General features: G+C 56.7%; 1 protein-coding gene across 2 annotated transcripts in view; it reads left to right on the forward strand.

Annotated features, from left to right (window-relative positions):
* Window positions 1–1,206: 1,206 nt before the first annotated feature.
* CACNA1H (calcium voltage-gated channel subunit alpha1 H) overlaps window positions 1,207–19,249 on the forward strand; it is a 59,767-nt gene continuing 41,724 nt past the window's right edge. Inside the window, exons 1-2 of one of the 2 annotated variants that reach the window (XM_084763137.1) lie at window positions 1,207–2,009; window positions 2,292–2,608. In XM_084763137.1, coding sequence (XP_084619263.1) covers window positions 2,310–2,608 — 299 coding nt within the window. In that variant the 5' untranslated portion in view covers window positions 1,207–2,009; window positions 2,292–2,309. The remainder of the gene's footprint in view (window positions 2,010–2,291; window positions 2,609–19,249) is intronic. The other variant, XM_084763136.1, reaches the window with a different exon arrangement.

Raw genomic sequence — 19,249 nt, forward strand, 5'->3', positions numbered from 1 at the left:
AGCGGCAGAGTCTCACAGCCAGGGCTGGGGAAATGGCTCAGTCATACATACAGACACAAACACACGAGTCCTTCCCACAGCAATTTGAACAGCAGTGTGTAACAGAGATGGGCGAGAGACAGCCCTCAAACCTAGGGTGTATGGAGCTCCGTCCAGGCTCCACGGCGGCGTCCAGTAGGAATCCAGCTCTGGTCCTCTCCTTCCACCTTACCGATTTGCCCCCACTTGTCTGTGCTCCTTTTGGCTGTGTTCAAAGCTCTAGGCTTCTCCGTGGTCCCTCTCCTGGGTGGCTAGGTCCTTAATTGCTCTTCCGAGGACCTTAATTATGAGCTGCAGCCACCCACTGGTAAGTAGGAGCATTAAATAGAGTAAATGTTTTCCTTTTCTTGAAAAGTTCACATATACAAGAGGAGGTGCTGCTGGGCCCAGGGACCTGCCCTGCCTGGACCAACATACAGAGCACATGGTTCTTGCTTGCCACCATCTTTCTCCAGTCTGTGCCCTTTCCAGGCCCAGCTGTGAGATCCTCCCTGAGCCCCAGAGCCATTTCTCTACAGCTCACCCTGCCAGTTGCCCATCCAGGCATTGGTTTGCTATGCAACTACGGCCCTCCAAAGAGCCCAGCTGCCCCAGAGCAAAGAGAGGGAGGCTGGTCTTTGTCTAGTACAGGAGTGGACCAATAACAGGGCCGAAGGGAAGGTGAAAGAGCTCCTTGTTGGTTGAAATTTGAGTGCACACACACCTAGGAGCTGGAATTTTATGACCCTAGAGTAGTAATTGTGAGAAAGAAAGAAAAAAATCCCTGCATACCTTCAGCGGATGGAAGAGGGGGAGCAGCCCCTCTGCTCATGCCTTCATGGGACAAGGGCCATACAACCCCTGGAGTATGAAGGGAGATTCAACGATATGCTCAGGGTATACCCTCTGTGTGCCAGCGGGTGCTGGGAGGCCCCATTCAGCTTGCACTCCCTAACCAGGTCCTTCAGTGCGCCCCAGTCTCCACGAGGGGCGGGGGGATGGGCACCGGCAAGTTTGCGGAAACTGGGGGGAGTGTGGGGGAGCTGCGTACCGGAGCACCCGGACTGCCCCAGGACAATCGGTTCTCGCGTCGTGCATCGCGCCCCATGTCGCCCACGCGCGCGCTAGGACACTGGTGCCCCGGCACACCCAAGACACACGCGGTGGGGGAAGGGCACGCGCCTCGAGGACATGATCACGGCGTGCCTCCCACGCCTGCTGAGCCCCGCCCCCCTAGGCCGACCCTAGCAGTGAAGGGAAGGGGCGGCGCGCGAGGAAAGGAGGGGGTCCCCGCCGGCTCCGCGCCCCCGCAGTGGGGGCGGGGAAGGACGTTGGCGGCGCTTCCCCCGCCCCTCGCCCGAGCATCCCTGCGAGCGCCCCCTGCTGCCGTGTTCTCCCACGAGATGGTGTGGGGCGGGAGGAGAGGTCGGGGAGGGGGGCGCGGACCGGGTTCGCCCAGTCCTGGACTTGGGGCAGGCGGGGAACCCGCACCGGAGAAGCGCAGACCACGGGGTGTCGTGAGATAGCTTGCGTCTGGGCTGGGAGCGGGCTGGGCTGATGACCCCCGCCCACTCTCTCATCCCTATCCCGGTCCCTGCGGGTCGCCCCCGTCCCGCCCCGGCTCTTCTGGCCCCGCCCCCTAGGCCGCCCCCGCCGCCCCGCCCCCCGTCCCTGCTCACTCCGAAGTTTCCTGCGCTGAGCGCGGACGGGCTCCAGGGCTCGCTCGCTCCGTCTCCGTCTCGGCCGCGCCCCCGGCCCGTGCCTGCGGTCCGCGCCCGCCCCGCCGTGCATTTAGCGGTTTTCCGCATCGGGACACCGTTGCTGCTGCTGGGCGGGCCGGAGCTAGAGCCTCCGCAAGAGCTGGTGCCGGGTGGGCCGGGGGCGCGGGCCGAGGAGGCGGTACTGGCACAGCTCTGGGCTCCGGACTGGGTCCCCAGTGACAGCGTCGCCCGGGGTATGCCCGCGGGGACGCCGCTGACCGCTGGAGCGAGGTGAGACACGGCGGGTACGCGCGCTTACTGCGCGCCTGGGACCCTTTGAACTTGAGCTCTGTGGGCGCGGAGCCCCTAGGGTTCCCGCAACCCTTCGCCTCGGCCTTGGGGGTGGGGCTGCCAGCCTTTGCCGGCGGGAGGGGGCGGGGGGCGCATTTGTCTCTAATAAGGAGAGACAAAGACATCCCGGCGTCCGCGGCTGTTCCCGTAGCTCCGCTCCGCCTGAGGCGGGGCGGGGGCGTCGTTCCTGGGCCAGGGTCACCGCCTGCCCTCTCTCCGCAGGTGCTGCCTTTTGCCACCATGACTGAGGGCACGTTGGTTGCGGACGAGGTCCGGGTGCCCCTGGGCGCTTCGCCTCCGGCCCCTGCGGCGCCGGTAAGGGCTTCCCCAGCGAGCCCTAGGGCACCAGGGCTCGAGGAGCAGCGAGGATCCGGGTCCGGCGTGTTGGCTCCGGAGAGCCCAGCGACTGAGTGTGGTGGGGATCTGGGCGCCGACGAGGAACAGCCCGTCCCATACCCGGCACTGGCGGCCACGGTCTTCTTCTGCCTCGGGCAGACCACGCGGCCGCGCAGCTGGTGTCTCCGACTGGTTTGTAACCCATATCCTTACAGGGTTGGCAGGGCGCTGGGGACTGGGGTGTGGGACTCCCTCTGCGAACCCTGGCTTGTGGGATCCGGCGCGGGCTGGGTAGGGGTGCGAGGGCAGCGTTCTTCTCCGAGATGGTTAAGGTTACGCTTCGGAACTCGCCAGTGGGATCTGGGTTCGGAGGTAGCTCGGGACGGGAGAATATGGGCAGAAGCAGTGAGGATGCCGCCGGCTTGGAAGAGAATGAAAGGTAGTTAACTCCTGCGATCCTACCGTCTGGGGATTGGGGTGGGAATCCCCGCCTTCTTAGCTTTGCAAAGGAACACCTGAGCCTGTGTGGAGACCCTCACTGGAGACGGGGAGACCGGAAGGGGAGAAAGTTTTCCACCTGCTCTGTGGGCGCCGTGTACCGGGCAGGGCTGGTCCCTGGTTGTTCTCCGCGGAGAAGCAGTGACGTTGGTTGAGAACTCACTCTTCAAGGCTGAAGTCCGTTCAGGGCCTGATTTAAGCCATGCGCAGCTGGGGGTGGGGAGGGCAGAGAGGCAGCTAGCCCCCTTCTCCACATCCACAGTTGCCTGACTAGAGAGGAAGGGATTGTCTCTCTCTCTCTCTCTCTCTCTCTCTCTCTCTCTCTCTCTCTCTCTCTCTCTCTCTCTCTCTCTCTCCCCTCTTGGCCCCAAGGCCACAGACTTTCACAGAAGCTTCCAGAACAGGCTTGGGTCAGTGCTGAAGGCATTTCTAGGGTGCAAAAGGAGACTTCTTCTCCCCATCCCCACTCCTGTAGGTGGCCTTTGGGGGACTGGCAGTCTCTGAAGAGCCGAAAAAAATGCTTGGTATTACTTGCTCCTTTCTTTCCTCCCCCCCCCCCCCAAACTCATTGGAGCTGGTCACCAGGGTAGGCTGGGCTGTGGGTGCTGCAGCTGCCTTCCTGGCCTGGGTGGGTGGAGGGCCAAGGGGAGTTGACATGGGCCCATAAACACTCTTCGGCAGAGTCCGAGGCAGAGGCAAAATGAGCAATGTGTGTATATGTTTCTCTACCTTGTGTGTTTAACTGTATAAATATTAAATACAAAAGAGAAATCTGTACCAAAAAAAGTAATAAAGCCCGTGTTTCTTTTCACTCCAATCCAAACACTGGGTGAGTCAGATTTTTCTCTGCTTATAAAGGAGGATGGTGGTCCCAGGGCTTTGGCTGTGGCCTCCTTGGAGCCAGGTTGGGCTCCAGTGCCTACCGTCTTTGTCCTCTGCAGCCAACTGTGGTGACTGTTGGTTGGTGGGCATCCTCTGGGTTGGCTGGCCCTCTGTGCAGGAGGAACAGGGTGACCTTGTATGTCAGCTGTCAGTTTGCCCCCTCTACAGGATCTAGACTGGAGGTGATGTGGCTGGGAGTGGTGGTGAGCCATTGGGTAGGGCCACTGTGGACTTTAGGAGGGGGGACAAAGGCCAGCCCCGAGTTAAGGCCTGAGTTTGTTGTTCCCAAGAGGTACAAACTAGGGGAAGAATGGAGTGGGTCTAGGCTTGCTGTCCTGGCAGCCAGGCATAGGAGGCTGAGGCTGACCCTGCTTCTCCAGCTGCTGTGTCCCTGAGGACTTCTAACAAGGTTGTTTGCGTTGCTGTGTGCAGGGAAGGGTGGGGATGAGATGGCTCCAGAAAAGTAGAGTTAGTCCTCAAGGGTCGTGGAACCAACATTGCCACCTGGCCTGAGCCAACTTTGTGACCTAAAGTGGAAAGATGCCCTTGGAGGCCTGAGAGAGACTCAGGTGTTACCAGTCCTGGAAGAGAGGGCAGGAAGGTGAGGAGAGCTCTCAGCTGGGCAGAGAATGCAAGTGGGTGCTCCCCTTCCTGCCCTCAAGTACATCCCTCCTCTCAGAGCTGCCAGCTATGCCTGCAGCCCTGCCACACCCCCCATTTTCTTGGCGTGTGTACCTCAGAACACAGCTTCATTCTCCTACCTCTGAGAACCAGGGATTCTGAGTACCCCCAAGCTAGGGAGATGCCTTGCACAAAGAGCTGGTTTCCCAGCTTATTTGGCCCTGTCAGCACTGTGCATCTGTCCAGTGGGGTGGGTTCATTAGAGCCCTGGCCACATGGAGATGGGTTTGACCCCCCAGCAGATGCCAGGCTCTGGAGTAGGGGTGTGAACCTGGGCCTCAGGGAGATCCTAAAATAAGTTGCATGCCTGGACAGGCGGGGGATCAGCTTACTGGGGAAGCCCATGTGCGCCGAGGCTTTCCAGCTCTTTGAGGCCCTTTACATTCCTGGGAGTTGGGAGGGGGTGGCTTCGTATGAGGCAGGGGGTGGGGTGGGGGTGCTGGGTGATTGGTGTGGCCAGGATTTTTACAAGGGACTGTGTAGTGTCCTGTGGCTAGAGTGTTTCCTGAGCCTCAGTTCTCCCTGTAGGTAGACAGTGTCAGCAGGACTTTTTGTCTTTCCCAGAGGGAGGAATGTCAGTCAGCTCTGCTCAGGTGAACCTTTGCTCTGAGAAGCAGCTGCTGGCTCCCCGCAAATGCCTACTAGCCATAGCTGGCCTTCCATTGGCTGTTGGAACATAGGGAAGTACCTTCTTCTTATCCGGGACTTTTCTGGAACTCTCATATGGCTAGCCGTGCTTCCCATATACACCGCAGTCCTGGTTCTGCCTGGATGGTGTCTCCCATCCGCGTGGCAAAGGAGCCTCCAAGGACAGCTTTTGTCTTTATTGATTTAGTTTGCTCTTTAAAAATACAATTGGGCTGGAACTTTTGGGGGAGAGCGCTGTTTCTCCTACACAGGCTTATTTATAGAGGAAGGTGGGTGGGACCCGTGTGTTGTAGCCTGCTCTGCTGGGTTATGTTCTGCCCCGGCTCCCCCACCCCACCCCAGGCTCCTGACCCAGAACTGCCTGCAGTGCAGTTGCCTGTCCCAGCAAGGGAAGGTGGGGCCTCTCAGGGGTATGACGCTCTGGAGTGGGCACCTGGCTATCCTGTTAGCAAAGGAAGTGAGCTATGGGTGTTTAGGGTCTAGGAGGAGATCTGAGGTATTCAGAGGTGAGAGTCTTGAGGAGGAACCCCTTTCACCTTTCCTTCCCCATTACTGACAGAGTGAAGGGCATGTCAAGGTCATGTAGTTGAAGAGGAACTGGTTGGGCCAAGCTCAGCTTGGAAGCTCACTCGTTTGCTGTACCTCTGACTTGACAAGCCTAAGTAAGTCCTTATGACATCTTTTAAAAATGAATGCTTTGAGATGTCCAAGGGCATGCTGCTCCAAGGTGCCTGCCTGCCAGGACCTGGCTCACCACTGGCATGCATGTCCCCTGTGGGGACTCTCTGGGTGCTGGTCGTGGGGGGTGGGGAGACAGGTCTTTGTCCTTGCTCTGCTTTGCCTGCACCCTGTGCTTTGAGAACGAGTCCATCTCAGTTGCTTCAGAGCATCTGACTGGCTCTCAGGGGACCCACCCATTCTTGATTGTTGGGGGTCACTGGGCCTCTAGGGGCTCTTGGGCCTGAATTCTGAGCCACGAATATTAAGTAGCACAGGTTTCTGTGGCCTTGGCTGGTACTCTGCCTGAGGAATGTTGTTGTCTCTTGGGGGGCCCTTTAAGGGTTTTCTTGGGTCCTAGGTGGGGATGGTTATTCCGCCCTTCCCTGCCCCCACCCTCTCTGTCCATAACCTGACACCTTGCTGGGCTTTTCTCTTATTGTCAACTGCCCATGACAGCTTCTTTGGACTCCGGAGACTCTGGCGGGGCAGCTGCTGTCTCCTTTAATGTCCACCAGTCTTACCCAGTTAGGATTATGGGATATGGATGAGAGGAATACTGGCTTCCTGTGTCCTGACAGGCACTCTTCTCTACCTAGGGATGCTGGCCCTGCATTTTAGGAGGCAGCCTTCCCCAAGGTCCTAGAGCTGAGCATCCAGTGTGTGCGCAGGTCATTGCTGGGAGAAGAGTCGCAGGGCACACGCCCCACACCTTGCATGCCACTCTCTAACATCTACCAAGTGGGAGTCGTGTGTTGATTGATGCCACGTCTGGGTGAGGGTGCACCATGGCTCTGGCACTCAGTTGGTACAGTGGAGGTAGTGGGATGTCGGGAAGGACCCCAGATGGATGCCTGCCAGAACGGGGTCCCCTTAAACATCAGGGAGCCGACATACCCACGATGTCACATTTCCTGTCTCATCCCTCCACGAAATGGGCCCAATGCCAGTGAGGCTGAGCATGTCCTGCTGAAGGACTGCAGGGTACAATACCCATGAGGAAGGGGGGGGGTGGGAGGCTTGGCCTAGGACAGGCTTTGCTCTGGCAGGAACTGTGCCTCCTAGACTTGCTTGTATGGCTCAGGAATGGCTGTTATCTTAGTGTATTTGGGTTGGGGCTGTGGAGAGAGCACCATACGGTGGACAGGTGGGCTGACAGTTCTGCCCTCTTAATGGAGGCATCACCTTCCTCACCCACATGCTGCCCACCTGTATACTGGCACCTAGCGGGAGGTGGCCCTAGGCTCACCTCTGTAGCCCGTGGCTGCTGGCTCCTTTTGGTAGGCCTTACCCTGCTTGTACCTAATCACTCCTGGTGTTGATCAAACCCACTGCCCCTTTCTGATAGTCTCAGCACCTCAAATGGACACAAGGGCCTGGCCACCAGCTACATGGGCACCGTGGCAAACCCCCACACACTTCTTTTCCATGTACACCTTCCCTGATTGGTATAAGGAATTGTGAAGGGATGGGGCTCCTAATACCAGTGACCTTGGCTACTTCATTAAGCAAAAGTCTCTCCAACAAAACCACCCAGGATCCAGCTATCTGTATGTCTGTGGCAGGTGGGTCCTTTAGAGGGTACAGGGTCTGGACTAGAGGCTGCTGGTACCAGGACCAGGGAGGTGGTAGCTACTTGGTGACCACTGTGTGAGCGGAAGCCAGGAGCAGGAACCAGACTGGCCAGCAAGTGCCATGGTTCTGCTCCTGGGGTATGTGGGGACCACAGTTGATCAGAAATACAGGGGAGCATGCTGTAAAGGACTCAGGCCCCCCAGGGCCTGCTGTTAGGGGTGTGGGATATGGGGTGAGATAGAGAATTGGGGTATCATAGAGGAGCGAGCAGGCCAGCCTGGAGACTCGGGGAGCGCGTGTGCTCCCTGTTATGGGCTTTGGACCGTTCCTCGGGAAGGAGGCAGTGTTGGAACCCTGCCGGATGAGAAACTGAGGTAAGGCAGGAGTGTAAGGGCACTGCCGGACAAAGAGTGAGAAGTGGGTGCCGATGTCCTCTTACTTTGGAGGCTTGGCCTGTATAGCATGCTAAGACACCCTAGCTCCATGCCAGCAGAGTAAGACACTGGTGCAGGCCGTGGGTGTCTCCGTGGCCTTCAGCAGCAGACAGGGTGGTCCGGGAGCTCCCTTTGCTTCCTCGTGTGTGCAGTGGGCCTGGCTCCCAGTGCTGCTGGCAGACGCCCCATTCAGGGTCAGGATGTGGAAGAATGCGGGGGATGGGGCAGTCTGTCAAACAGGCATGAATCCAGAGCAGCGGCCTGTGGCCAAGCCCAATCCTCGGTCTTGAGCAGTCAAGGTCAGGCGTGCAAATCCGTTACCTTTGTTTATGCAGATGTCGGCCCTGGTGCTGAGCTGAGCCTGCCGCTGAGCCTGCCGGGGGAAGGGGCAGCAGGATCCGACTCAAAAGTTCTTTTCCCTCCTAGTGAGCCTTTAACCATCTCTCTTCTCCTGGGTGGCTAGTCCTGGCCTAATTTGGAGCATCCCTAAGAAATGTTGGCCTGCGTTAAGTTTCGAAGCCTGAGATGAAAGGCAGGCCACAGAGACAAAGGCTGGGCAGAAACAAGGTGTCTTGTGGTGGTGTAGGGCTGGATCTTTGATTAGAGATAGGGGACAGATGCAGTCTGGATGCAGTCCAGGGAGCCGGGGATGCCGAAGAAAGGAACCTCCCAGACCTCGGTCCCATCCCCAGCTGAGAGTTGGCAGAAGGTCTGGGTACCACATCCCCAGAGTGTCTGGCTGGAATGACTGCTAGGCTCAATGCTCAAGCCACTCACCATTTTATCAGGAAGGGCTTTATGGATCAGGCTTGAGCCACTGCTGTTGCATCTTCTGGCTTCTTAAATCCCTGTAGGCACTGTGCCTGGCAAGAGGAGGATGTGGGCCACAGGCTGGCAGGGAAATTGGGGTTCTGGCAGCAGGGGCAGGTATCAGGGACGGCCGAGGAATACGCTGAGTTAGGTGCTGGGTTAGGGATGGCAGCCTCTGTGAGCTCATTGCTTCCACCATCGGGATGTGTGTGCCTTGGCTAGAGGGACGCTGGACAGTCCAGAGCCCGCCTTCCCTGGCCCAACACAGGCTGATCTTGGCTACAGGGGGATTTCTAGAGGACTCCTTTTTTTACACATTAGCTACCCAAGCCTTTGCCCAAGTTGGGGCCTAGGGACCTAGAAGCCTCCTCTCCCATGCTCCAAAAGTTAGCCATTACCCTAGAATCAAAGCAGTCACTCTGACTGCCCAAGTTGGGGGAGGGTCCATCTGGCTTGATGCAGGCACACCTTTCCCTGCACCCGGTCCCATCTACCACCTCCTGATCAGAGACCCATGGGCAAGACCTCAGCCCTGCCTGTCCGGCCAGGTGTCTTCACCCTTTGCTGTGTATGTCCTTTGGTACCTGTGTTCTTTTCATGAAGCAAGGAGCCATGGCACAAAAATGTGTTCCTTGTATGTGACCGTTAGGGAAAGAGTCAGTGCTTTATTCACATGGTCCCAGCATGGAACCTCAGCTGTAGCAGGCAATAGGCGGAGGCCCTGCTTAGGCCAGGGGAACAGAGCAAGCCTGTGGACCACAGCCCCTGCTGTGGCTATGTGGGAGGAGATGATTGCTGCAGCCGCCATGGCCTGACCCTGGCAGCACACAGGATGTTCCTGGCAGCCACAGCGGTTGGCTTGGTTGCTCTGTCCTCTTCCCTCTGGGACCGTGCTAGTGCTGTCCCCTCCCCAGGCTGGGCTCCAGGTTGGTGCGGCTGGGACAGTGGCCTGAGGAAGAGAGGCTTCAGCTGGTTGCTCTGCCACCCCACTTAGTTCTGGCCCCTCTCTTCTTTACCAGTCTTTACCTGGCAAAGCCCTTGGTATTGGCGGGAGGGTAACCTCTGGGCCTCTCACAGGCATGAGGACTAAGGGAGGCGCCGTGACACTGTGTTAGGGGACAGTGGCCTTTACAGTTGGGGGAGATGAAACCTCTTGGTTCCTAAGTCCCTATAGCTGAGGGTTAGCAGCCCAGTTGACTCAGGTTTGTTGTGCATAGAGTAGCTAGGGGTAGGGTGCTGACTGGGCGGGTGCAGTGGCTGGATGTGGTGTAGGGTGAGCGACTGTTAGCCAGGTCTGGTGTACGCAGGGCAGGTGTAGAAGGTGCTCAGAAGGCACTCCGGCTGGTGGGCATAGGCCCCATCCCCTGGGGCTGCTTCTAGTAACAGCTGGACTCACTGGGCCCTGTGGCATTGGCCCATACTCTAGGGTAGTCCCTATAGTGACAAAAACTGTAGGTTCAGTGGGGTTTGGGTTTTTTGTTTTGTTTCGTTTTGTTTTTTTGGAGCATAGTGAGACCTTTAGTTTAAGCAGATTTGAGGGGCCCTCTGAGGTTAGGGTAGTGGAAGAGGTACCAAAATTGCATTGTTTCTGTGGACAGATCACCTTTCGGGCCTTGGTTTTCTTCCCTGTGGCCCTCTGGCCTCCAGCTGAATGGTTAGGGAGGCCACACACACACAGTGCTTCAGTCACTGTACCAGGCTGGCCATTGTCCCCATTAAGAGTCTGTGGCCAGCAGGATGTGAGGCTGTCCCTCATTTGGCAGTGGGATATTTCCAGATGTAACTGAGCTGAGGACGGGTTGGACTAGGTTCCTCAGATCCAATGACAGGAGTCTCTGCGAGGAGAGGGTAGGCTGTGCGACAACTGTGAGAGAGAGACTGGAGCAGCATGACCACAGCTACACAACACAAGGACTGTCACTAACACCAGGAGGTGTGGAAGGCCAGCCAAAGCCTCCCCAGAGCCTTGGAGATAAGCAGTCCCTGCTGAGGCCGGGACTGGGGGATTTGTGGCCCACACTGAATAGGGGTGAGTTTGTGTTGTTCGAGGCTGCCGGCCTGTGGTGTTTTTGACAGAACCCAGCCCAGCCGGGGGCATGCTTCCCCACATGGCTGTGAGTGTTGCCCTTCTGTGCACGCACGACTGGATGAGCTTTTCCCAGATAGCATGCCCCACTCCTGGAGGGAGCTGAGCAGTTCTGCTTGGCTAGGGCAGGAGGCTGCGATGTGCTAAACGGAGGTGGCCACTTGGGATAAATCAGATGCTCAGTGTCAGGCTCTAAGACAAGGGGTGGGCCACCTAGGGGGATGAGAAAATCAGCCATGAAATCGGTCATTCTGACTGCCTGCTCTGCCAGTTAGGCCATGCATGGGCCTCCCTGCTCTGGTCAGAGGCCCCTCCCAGGGGCTGCTGCAGGTGTCTGGAGTGTTTATATGGAGATCTCCAGGGAGATCTGAACCACTCCCATCCAGCGCTGGGGCTTTCTGGAAGATGCCCCAAATGGGAGCCTCTGGTGAGTTTTTACAGCGTAGGCCACTGCCCATGACGGGGCCTGCTGATTTCTCACCCTCTCTCCACCCTGCTGGTCTCTGTCCTTGAGCAGAACAGGGGAGACAACAGATGAACCCACTTAGGCTGTGAAAGCTGCGTTCCGACTCCCAGAACTGTGGCCCCTTAAGGGCTTGGATGTTACCTGTCTCTAGCTGTTGCAACTGTCCGCAGAGGAACAGGACCATCTTCCTCTTGGTGTCCATGGAGAGGAGTGTTAGCCGCGGATGGCCAGGGAGGAGATTGCTCTGGTCTGAGGCTGCTGTGCCCTGCCCCCAGCTTCCAGCCCTAGCGCAGAGAGCGCTGAGAAGTACATTATGGCCCATTAGGTTTCTCCCGGGGCCTCCAGGCCCTGCTGTGCTAAAGCTGAACATTGGATAGTGAGGTAGGTATGAACAGGGGTGGCTGCAAGGCGTTAGCTGTGACCTGGGAGGGAGACTCTTGGGGTACTTATTCCTGTGGTTACCCTGTGAAAGTATGGTCCTGTGGTCACCTCGAAGCTGTCCTGGGGTACTTCCTGGCTAGTGGCCGTGTGCTCCTGCCTTGAGGATAACTGAACCTAAAGACTGTTGTTGTTTTGTTTTTGGGTTTTTTTGGTTTTTCGAGACGGGGTTTCTCTGTGTAGCCTTAGCTTTCCTGGACTCGCTTTGTAGACCAGGCTGGCCTTGAACTCACAGTGATCCACCTACCTCTGCCTCCCGAGTGCTGGGATTAAAGATGTGGGCCACCACGCCCGGCTCCTCAAGATTTCTTTGTTCTTGGGGTCCATGCCCAACTTTCTCTGTTCTATGCTTTAAGCAGGAGAGGTAGCCTACAAGTTGAGGGCCTGCACCCCTGTTTGGAGGAACCGCGGCCACCATCTTCACTGTGTCAGGGCCCATTCATGATTCAGAAGATGATGGGGGGCCCTGATGAGAGCCAAGGACCCTGTGGAGGACCTGGGGTTGGAGCAGTATAAGGATGCCTGGTAGGTGTCCTCTGAGGAGCAGTCCATTCTCACACAGGCATGAGAACCCCGCCCAGATGCCCAGCCACTGCTGTCAGGAAGGTACAGAGGGGCATGGGGTCCATGGGGCCCACACAGCGGTGTCCCTATCATGTCCCTTTGTCTTTGGCAGCAGACGCCAGTCCAGCCTCTGGCCGACAGAGGGTGAGTCAGCCTGCATTAGTGCCTCATTAAAATGGACAGGCTCTTTCTGGACTGCTGAGGGAAGCCCAGTCGTCTCCTGCCCTTGCCCTGGCTGTGCCTGAGGCCGGCTGAGACCTCCACTCTGACTGCTGGCACTTGCTGCAGTCCCCACTCACACCTACCACACTACGGACTCGGTGAGGCGCAGGATGCCCATAGGACACTTCCTGTAAGACACTTTCCTCCATCCATTCTGGGGTGGTGATGGCCTAGGCCTGCTGTGTCACTCTGGTGACTAGAATGCACCTGCAAGTCTCCTGCAACTGTGTGCCAGGTCTTAGGACCCTCCTGTACCATCGCTGTCACTCAGCATCATCTGCATTAGTGTGGAAGTCAGGGGCTAAGTTGGCTCCTTGCCCCACAGGGAACAGCTGTGGGTACTGAAGCCATGTGGCCATTTTCCAGGCTAGTTTCATAGCAGGAGTGTTGGGGTGGGTGCAGGCAAGCCTAGCTTCTCTAGTACTGTCTGTGGTGATACAGGCCAGCTCTGGGCTGGGGCTTGCTGCTGGAGAAAACTCAGGGTACCCTGTGACATTAGTGTTTTCGCCACAAGATGCAAATGCAACTACCCAGAAAGGAAATGAAACGGAGTAAGAGTGGTTTTTCATCTGAATTCCAGGTTTGGGGATTTGCATTATTACGTTCTGTGTACACGCATGTGTGCCACTGCGCATGTGGAGGTCAGAGGGCAACTTGTGGGAGTTGGTTCTCACCTTATATCATATGGGTCTTGGAGATCAAACTCTGCCATCAGGCTTGGTGGGACATGGGGTTGCCTGCAGAGCCATCCTAGGCATTTTGTTTTGAGACAGAATCTCATGTAGCCCAGGCTGGCTCTGGCTTTATATGCAACTGAGGACCTTGAACTTTCTATTTCCTTGCCTCCGCCTCCTGAGTGCTGGGACCATAGGTCTGTACCACTACGCCTAGTTTATGATAGCGGGGGTGGGGGGTGGGGCTCCAGCTTGGGGCTTTGTGCATGCTGGGCACGCACACTACCAACAGTTTCTAGCTCCAGCCCCTGTGTCTTTGTGGATCTTCTGAATTGGGTGACCTCACCTCATGTTAGAGGACTGTCATTACCTAGTGTGGACACAGCTGGCTTTCATTCCCCAGGGTGTGGGATCTTCCTCTCTGACAGAATCAACACTATCTGACAGTCTTGTGTGGGTATAGCTCTGGTCAGCCCTTCAGACCCCGGATCCAGGGAGGCCTCTGGTGCCGGGCCTGGTGAGATGGTACCTGCCTGATTACATCTCCAGCCCCTGTCCTGTGAGATGATGAACAGCAGGGATGTGTCCCCACCCTACCCCAGTGTGTGAAGTAGCTACCCATGCCTGCCAGGGCCTCCGTTTACTCCTCTGCAGCATGGCTTGCGTGTGGATGGTCCTTGCCAAGCTCTGTCCCTCTCCACGCCCTGGGACTGCCAGTGGCTTGTCCTACCTCACAACCCTGACACAACCAGTCCTGACTCTCACTGTGGATTGGCTGCTGCCGCCTCCCCGGAGCCTTGGTGGGACCAGCGGTTGGTGGCACACCTGCTGCGGTCCCAGGTTGGGCCTCAGTCTCCATTGTTTCTGTGTAACAGACCCTGCCAGACTTCCTTTTGTGAGATTCAGGCCTGAGTCCCCTAGAAAGGGCATGGTTGGTCTGAGGTTTGCTTGTATTGTCAGTGACTAGCTGGGGGTGGGTCACTGTAACTCAGGCCTAGGAGGCCTGGAGGCACAGAGGCTCATGGCTCCAGTTGAGTTTCTGAGTATGGGTCATTCCTGTTCCCTAGTGTTTTCCCAGCTCATGGAGGTTGATGGCTTCCTCTCCTTTCAGGGCCACCACCCTGCCCCTAAACTGTGTGTCCACCAGGAGCAGCCCTTCCTGTTCCCTAGTGTTTTCCCAGCTCATGGGGGTTGATGGCTTCCTCTCCTTTCAGGGCCACCACCCTGCCCCTAAACTGTGTATCCACCAGGAGCAGCCCTCCAGGCACTGAATCCCAGGCAGTTTGGTTCCGTGGAGGTTCTAGGATGTAAAACACACTTGTCAGTGACATGGGCATGGGTAGTGCTAACTGTTGGTGAGGAAGGGGGCCCTGAAGATTTCCTGTGGAGCAGCTTGTGGGTGCCGAAGGGAAGGCAGCTATCCAGGAGGTGAGGCCACTGCCCAAGAATCGCTCCCCATGCCACTGTGTCCCCCTGTGCCAGCGCCAAGAGGAACGTTCCCCAAGCCAGCCAGCGCCAAACAGCCAGACAGCCAGACAGGAACAAGCTTGTCAGGTGGGCCTGGGGGCAAAGGCTCACCAACCAGTAGCAGATACCAAGCCACAGTGCTTGTCTCAGAAGCTGGGCCTGCTGCCACATTCCTCCATAATATCCAGAACCTTGCGTGCTTCTCAACACTGGGATCTGGGTCACCAAGCAAATGGGCATTGCACTGTCCAACCAGCCTGAAACCACAAGGGGAGGTTGGTGTGGGCTGAGAAGGGGTAGAGAGTTTTACCTACCAAGGCCTGGTCCAGTAGAGCTTCCGGGGTGGGTGCTTGGTACCCCAACACTGGAACATCAACCTTGGCAAATTCAGAGATCCAGAGGGAGAAGCCTTCAGGCCACCCATCCCCTCCCAACCCCACGCCCCAGTCCTTGTCATCCTCCATGTGTCCCCAACTCCATCCCCAGGTGGCAGTGTGCTCCACCATTCCCAAGGTACACACTGGCTACAGCTTTGCTTGCTTCACCCTGACAGCAGGCTGGTGCCCCGCAGCCCCATCCCCCACCCTTCCCTACTGACTTTACTGTTGTCACAGAGTGTCAGGGGGAAAGCTGGTTTCTTCGCGTTTGCTGTGAAAGAATGGTCTAGGCTGTGCCCTGTGCATGGGCGGGCTCGTGGCTTCTAATTGGGAAATTGGCTGTCTGGGCCTGGCCTACTGGGCTCTTTTTACAGTGTGGGGTGGGAGCAGCTGTGTGGCGCAGGCTGCAAACGGCTCCTGACTTTTGCCTTTTAATTACACATTGCCACACCTCTGTGGCCACTCCCTTGTCATCGTGTCCCTGGTCGTGAGCTCCCACCAAGAGTTTCTCAGGGGCGGCCGCAGGGATTTCTTGTTTCCTGATGCTTTCCTGGAGCCCGGCAAGGACTAATAAAAGGAACATCAGGCCTCAGATAGCATGGAGTGGCGGGCAGTAAGAGAGTGCATTCCACCCTGCGAGGTGGTCTGGGACCCAGTGTGGAAACAGTGATTTTCATGGAGTCGGCCATGTGACCCTAAATGTTGCCGAGCTCCTGCTGGGCCAGCTTGTCCCAGAAGTCAGTGGTCTTCAGTCACCTGCCTGGCTGGCTGGCACATGACATGCCCAAGGGCCTGCATCCCGTTCACCCCTCACCAACCCCCTATGTGTTCCACCCAGGGGCTCAGTGAAGCCAGCAACTGCTACCTTGCAGGGTTTGGAAGTGGTAGGCTGACCCCCCAACACTGCATGAAGTATTTGGGTGGATCATGGGTCCCTTGAGTAACTCGTACAGTGTACAGCTCTGCATCTGTCACCCTTGTCTTACACTTGGGCATCGTGGCTGCTGCTGTATGCTTCAGAGCACTTCTCACAAGGCAGGGAGAGCACCACGCCCATGCCATCTCTGCCGGCTACCGTCTTCTCCCACACCACCCTGTTCTGTAGGTACCCGTGTACTGACGGTATCATGTGCTTGCATGTGCTGGTGACGGAGCACCGTGAACCGTCCGATTCTGAGGTCTAGTTTCACTGTAGCAGGCCCCAGTACCTGAAAATCTTCTTCTATGGGTACTATTCCAAGGTGCAGGTGGAGCTTTTGTGCTAATGGACTAACAGGTGTCCAGGCGGAGAGTGCTGTTGTGAACAGGGAAGTTCTGAATTCAGTTCCATCCCCTGGGCTTAGTCCTCCTGGGTAGATGCTGGGAACAGAATTGCTGGCTCACGTGGGAACATTGTTTGGCCACATAAGAAACTTCCAGGGGTTTTACATCCCCCACTTGCTAACCCTTTATCCCACCTATGAGCCTGGGTCCCAAGGTGTCATGTCATGATAGGACATGTGGCATCTCTGGTGTGTAGCAGCCTCTCCAGTAGGTCTGAAGTAGGGGGTCTTGGCTGTGGTCCTTGAGTTTGGCTGCCTCCTACTATGAGGAACAGTTAGGTCCTGGCTCCTAGTTGGGGTGGGGACAGGTGTCACTGTCAGGTGGCGTCTGGGCCGTGGGTAGGAGTAGCTGGCGTGTGTGTTTGCTCTGCATCCGTCCCTCCCTTCATTCTCGGGAGGATTTTAACACCCACACTTGGAATAAAAAAAAAATTATTAATGAGCTTGGTGCGGTTGCCATGGGAACCTGTTGCTAATGAATCTCTGGGGTTTCCTCTTACCTTTGCGGAGCTAGAGCAAGGCTGAGCTATGCTCAGACCAGGCATGCTTCCTTCTCTTTGGGTTGCCGTGGCAACGCCTGTCACTAATCCCCAGCCAGCTCCTGGTTTACCGGCCTGGCCCCAGGAGCCAGCTGCCCGCTTATGCTTACATAAAGCCTCTAAGTGCGATCCTAGCTGCTCCCAGCCCCACCAGGGTCCCTGGAGCACAACCCTTCCTCTGGGGCCATACATGGGATCCCCAAGATGTGGAGAACAGATACACTGTCTCAGGCTTTGCTAGGCAGAGGACTCTACATGGACAGGGTAGGTCAGGGTGCCTACTATGAAGTGCCCCAGTAGGCAAGGGTACAAGCTGGGCCTAAAATAGGACTCATGAGATGACACTTGGCATAGCCTTGCTGGCCCCTGGCTGCCGGCTGGATGGAGCCCTATGGGCCTTGGAGAAACAATAGGCCATCCTGAATCCTACTGTCCTGCCCACCAGGTGATACATGGAGAAAGGGTCTCAGGGTCTGGAGAGGTGCTGTGTGGCTTAAGCCTGCCATGGGGGAAGTGCTGAAGACCCTTGAGTTCAAGTGAGACACTGAAGTGGGTTTTCAGTAAATAGTTGAGCAGGATCCAAGAGAGGACAAAGGGAAGAAAGAGTCTGCGGCATCCCGGAGTGGACCGTTTGGCGTAAACCTCAAGCAAGGGCCTGAGATAGCCAACCTAGTGATCCCTTCCTGGGCTGACTGCTGGCCAAGGTCGGCTGGTGGATCAGGGGATGGCCCTAGTTCCCACCAGCCTGGGTTCTCAGAGCATCTTGTAGGGGCTTGTAGGGAAGGGAGGGGTCCTGTTCAAGGAGGCTGATATGAGGGCCTTGGGCAGCTGCAGGCAGAGCTCTCTCAGCTTCAGTTTGCTTGTTTATGATGTGATTGTAGAAGATGGGCATGGGGTGGGTGGGAAGGGCCAGAGAGGATGACGTGCCCACACAGTGCTAGGCCCTGTCAGGGTCCAGGAATCAGCATGTGACCCCTTTGTTGTAGGACACATCTGTGGCTCCTGCATGATGAGTCAGGTTTCTTGTTTGTTTGTTTGTTTTGTTTTGTTTTGTTTTTATCTCTGTGACAAATGGCTGAGAGAAAAAAATTTAGGGGAACGACCGGTTTTGGTTCATGGTTTCAAAAGTGTCAGCCCATGGTCCGTTGCCTTCATTACTTCCAGCTGAATATCCAGGAAGTGTGTGATGGCCCGGAAGCAGGAATAACTGTATGTCAGTGGGCTCTGTCCTCTTTCCTTTTCTTCCTTTTAGGTCCCAGGACCATGGGATGGTGCTGCCTGCACACCAGGCAATGCCCCTTCTCAGTCATCTCTGGAAACGCCCTCAGCAGTGAGCTTTATCATCTAGACACTTCTCAGTGATGCTGGCTTCTCCTCACACCTCATGTTGCAGAGCTTGGGTGGTTGGTTAATGTTTGCCTCTGTAGGTTGTAGACCCGTGAGCCTTGGAGATCTGGCTAAATGAATATGGCAGGGAGTCGGGTCGGGGGGGTAGAGTAGACTTGAGTTGCTGGTTGGCCAGGGGCCAAGCACCCACAACTTGGGGACACCAGCAGCGTCTCTCTCTTTTTAGGCCACTGCGGCAATGTGACCCCTGTGGCCGAGGCACTCACTCGGGTAGACTTTTAGTGTCTTGGTATGTTGGTGAATTTGGAGCTGCTGATGGCCATGGTGGCAGCTGATGGTGTTGGGACCAGATTTCGTACCCCTTGGTCACCTGGATTCTGAGAGTCTACCTTTGTTCCCTGGGGTAGTGGCAGAGTCCCTATTGCTAGACTGTGTGGCCCAAGGCCTGTGTCTCCTGATGTGTGCTGGTGGTCATGGGCTTGGGTTTCCGGCTTTACGTTAGAGGAAACAGCAGCCTGACAAATGGGGTGTGGTCAAAGGTCAGGCCTCTGAGACAGTGTCAGACATGACACATAGTCAGAAGATAGTAGAGTTGGTTGTCAGAGTGTTTGAGTTCATTTGCCCTCCAACTGGAAGCAATTATTCTTCACCCCCAGACCTAGAATCAACCCAGGGAGTGACCAGGCTGGTTAATCCTCTACCCCTGTGGCATCATGGGATTTGCCGGGTTGAGCCTGCTCTTCTTCCTAGCCCATAGGTAACCCCTGTGCGAAGCTCCTGTCCTTAGCCTGGAACCCAGGGACCCTGGCGGGCAGCTCTGTCCAAGCTCCATCTTAGAGCTCCCTCCCTCCAACAGTGTTGCAAGCACGGGGGTGGGTCAGGCAGGCAAGAGAGACTGTGGCGGGGGTGGGGGGGGTGGGGGGGTGGGGGTGGGGTGGGAAGAGGTGCAGAAGCTCCATCGACCACCATCTGCTCTTAACCTTGGGTTACAAACGCCACAGCCCAGGCATAAGGGTCTTGCTGTGTTCCCAGTGCTGCCCCTCTCCCACATCTGCTTAGGGTTCCTTGTGCCTGCTTGTCACCCTGTGTCTCTCCTG

This window comes from Acomys minous (genome assembly GCF_964271855.1).
Source record: "Acomys minous genome assembly, chromosome: 16".
Taxonomy (NCBI): domain Eukaryota; kingdom Metazoa; phylum Chordata; class Mammalia; order Rodentia; family Muridae; genus Acomys; species Acomys minous.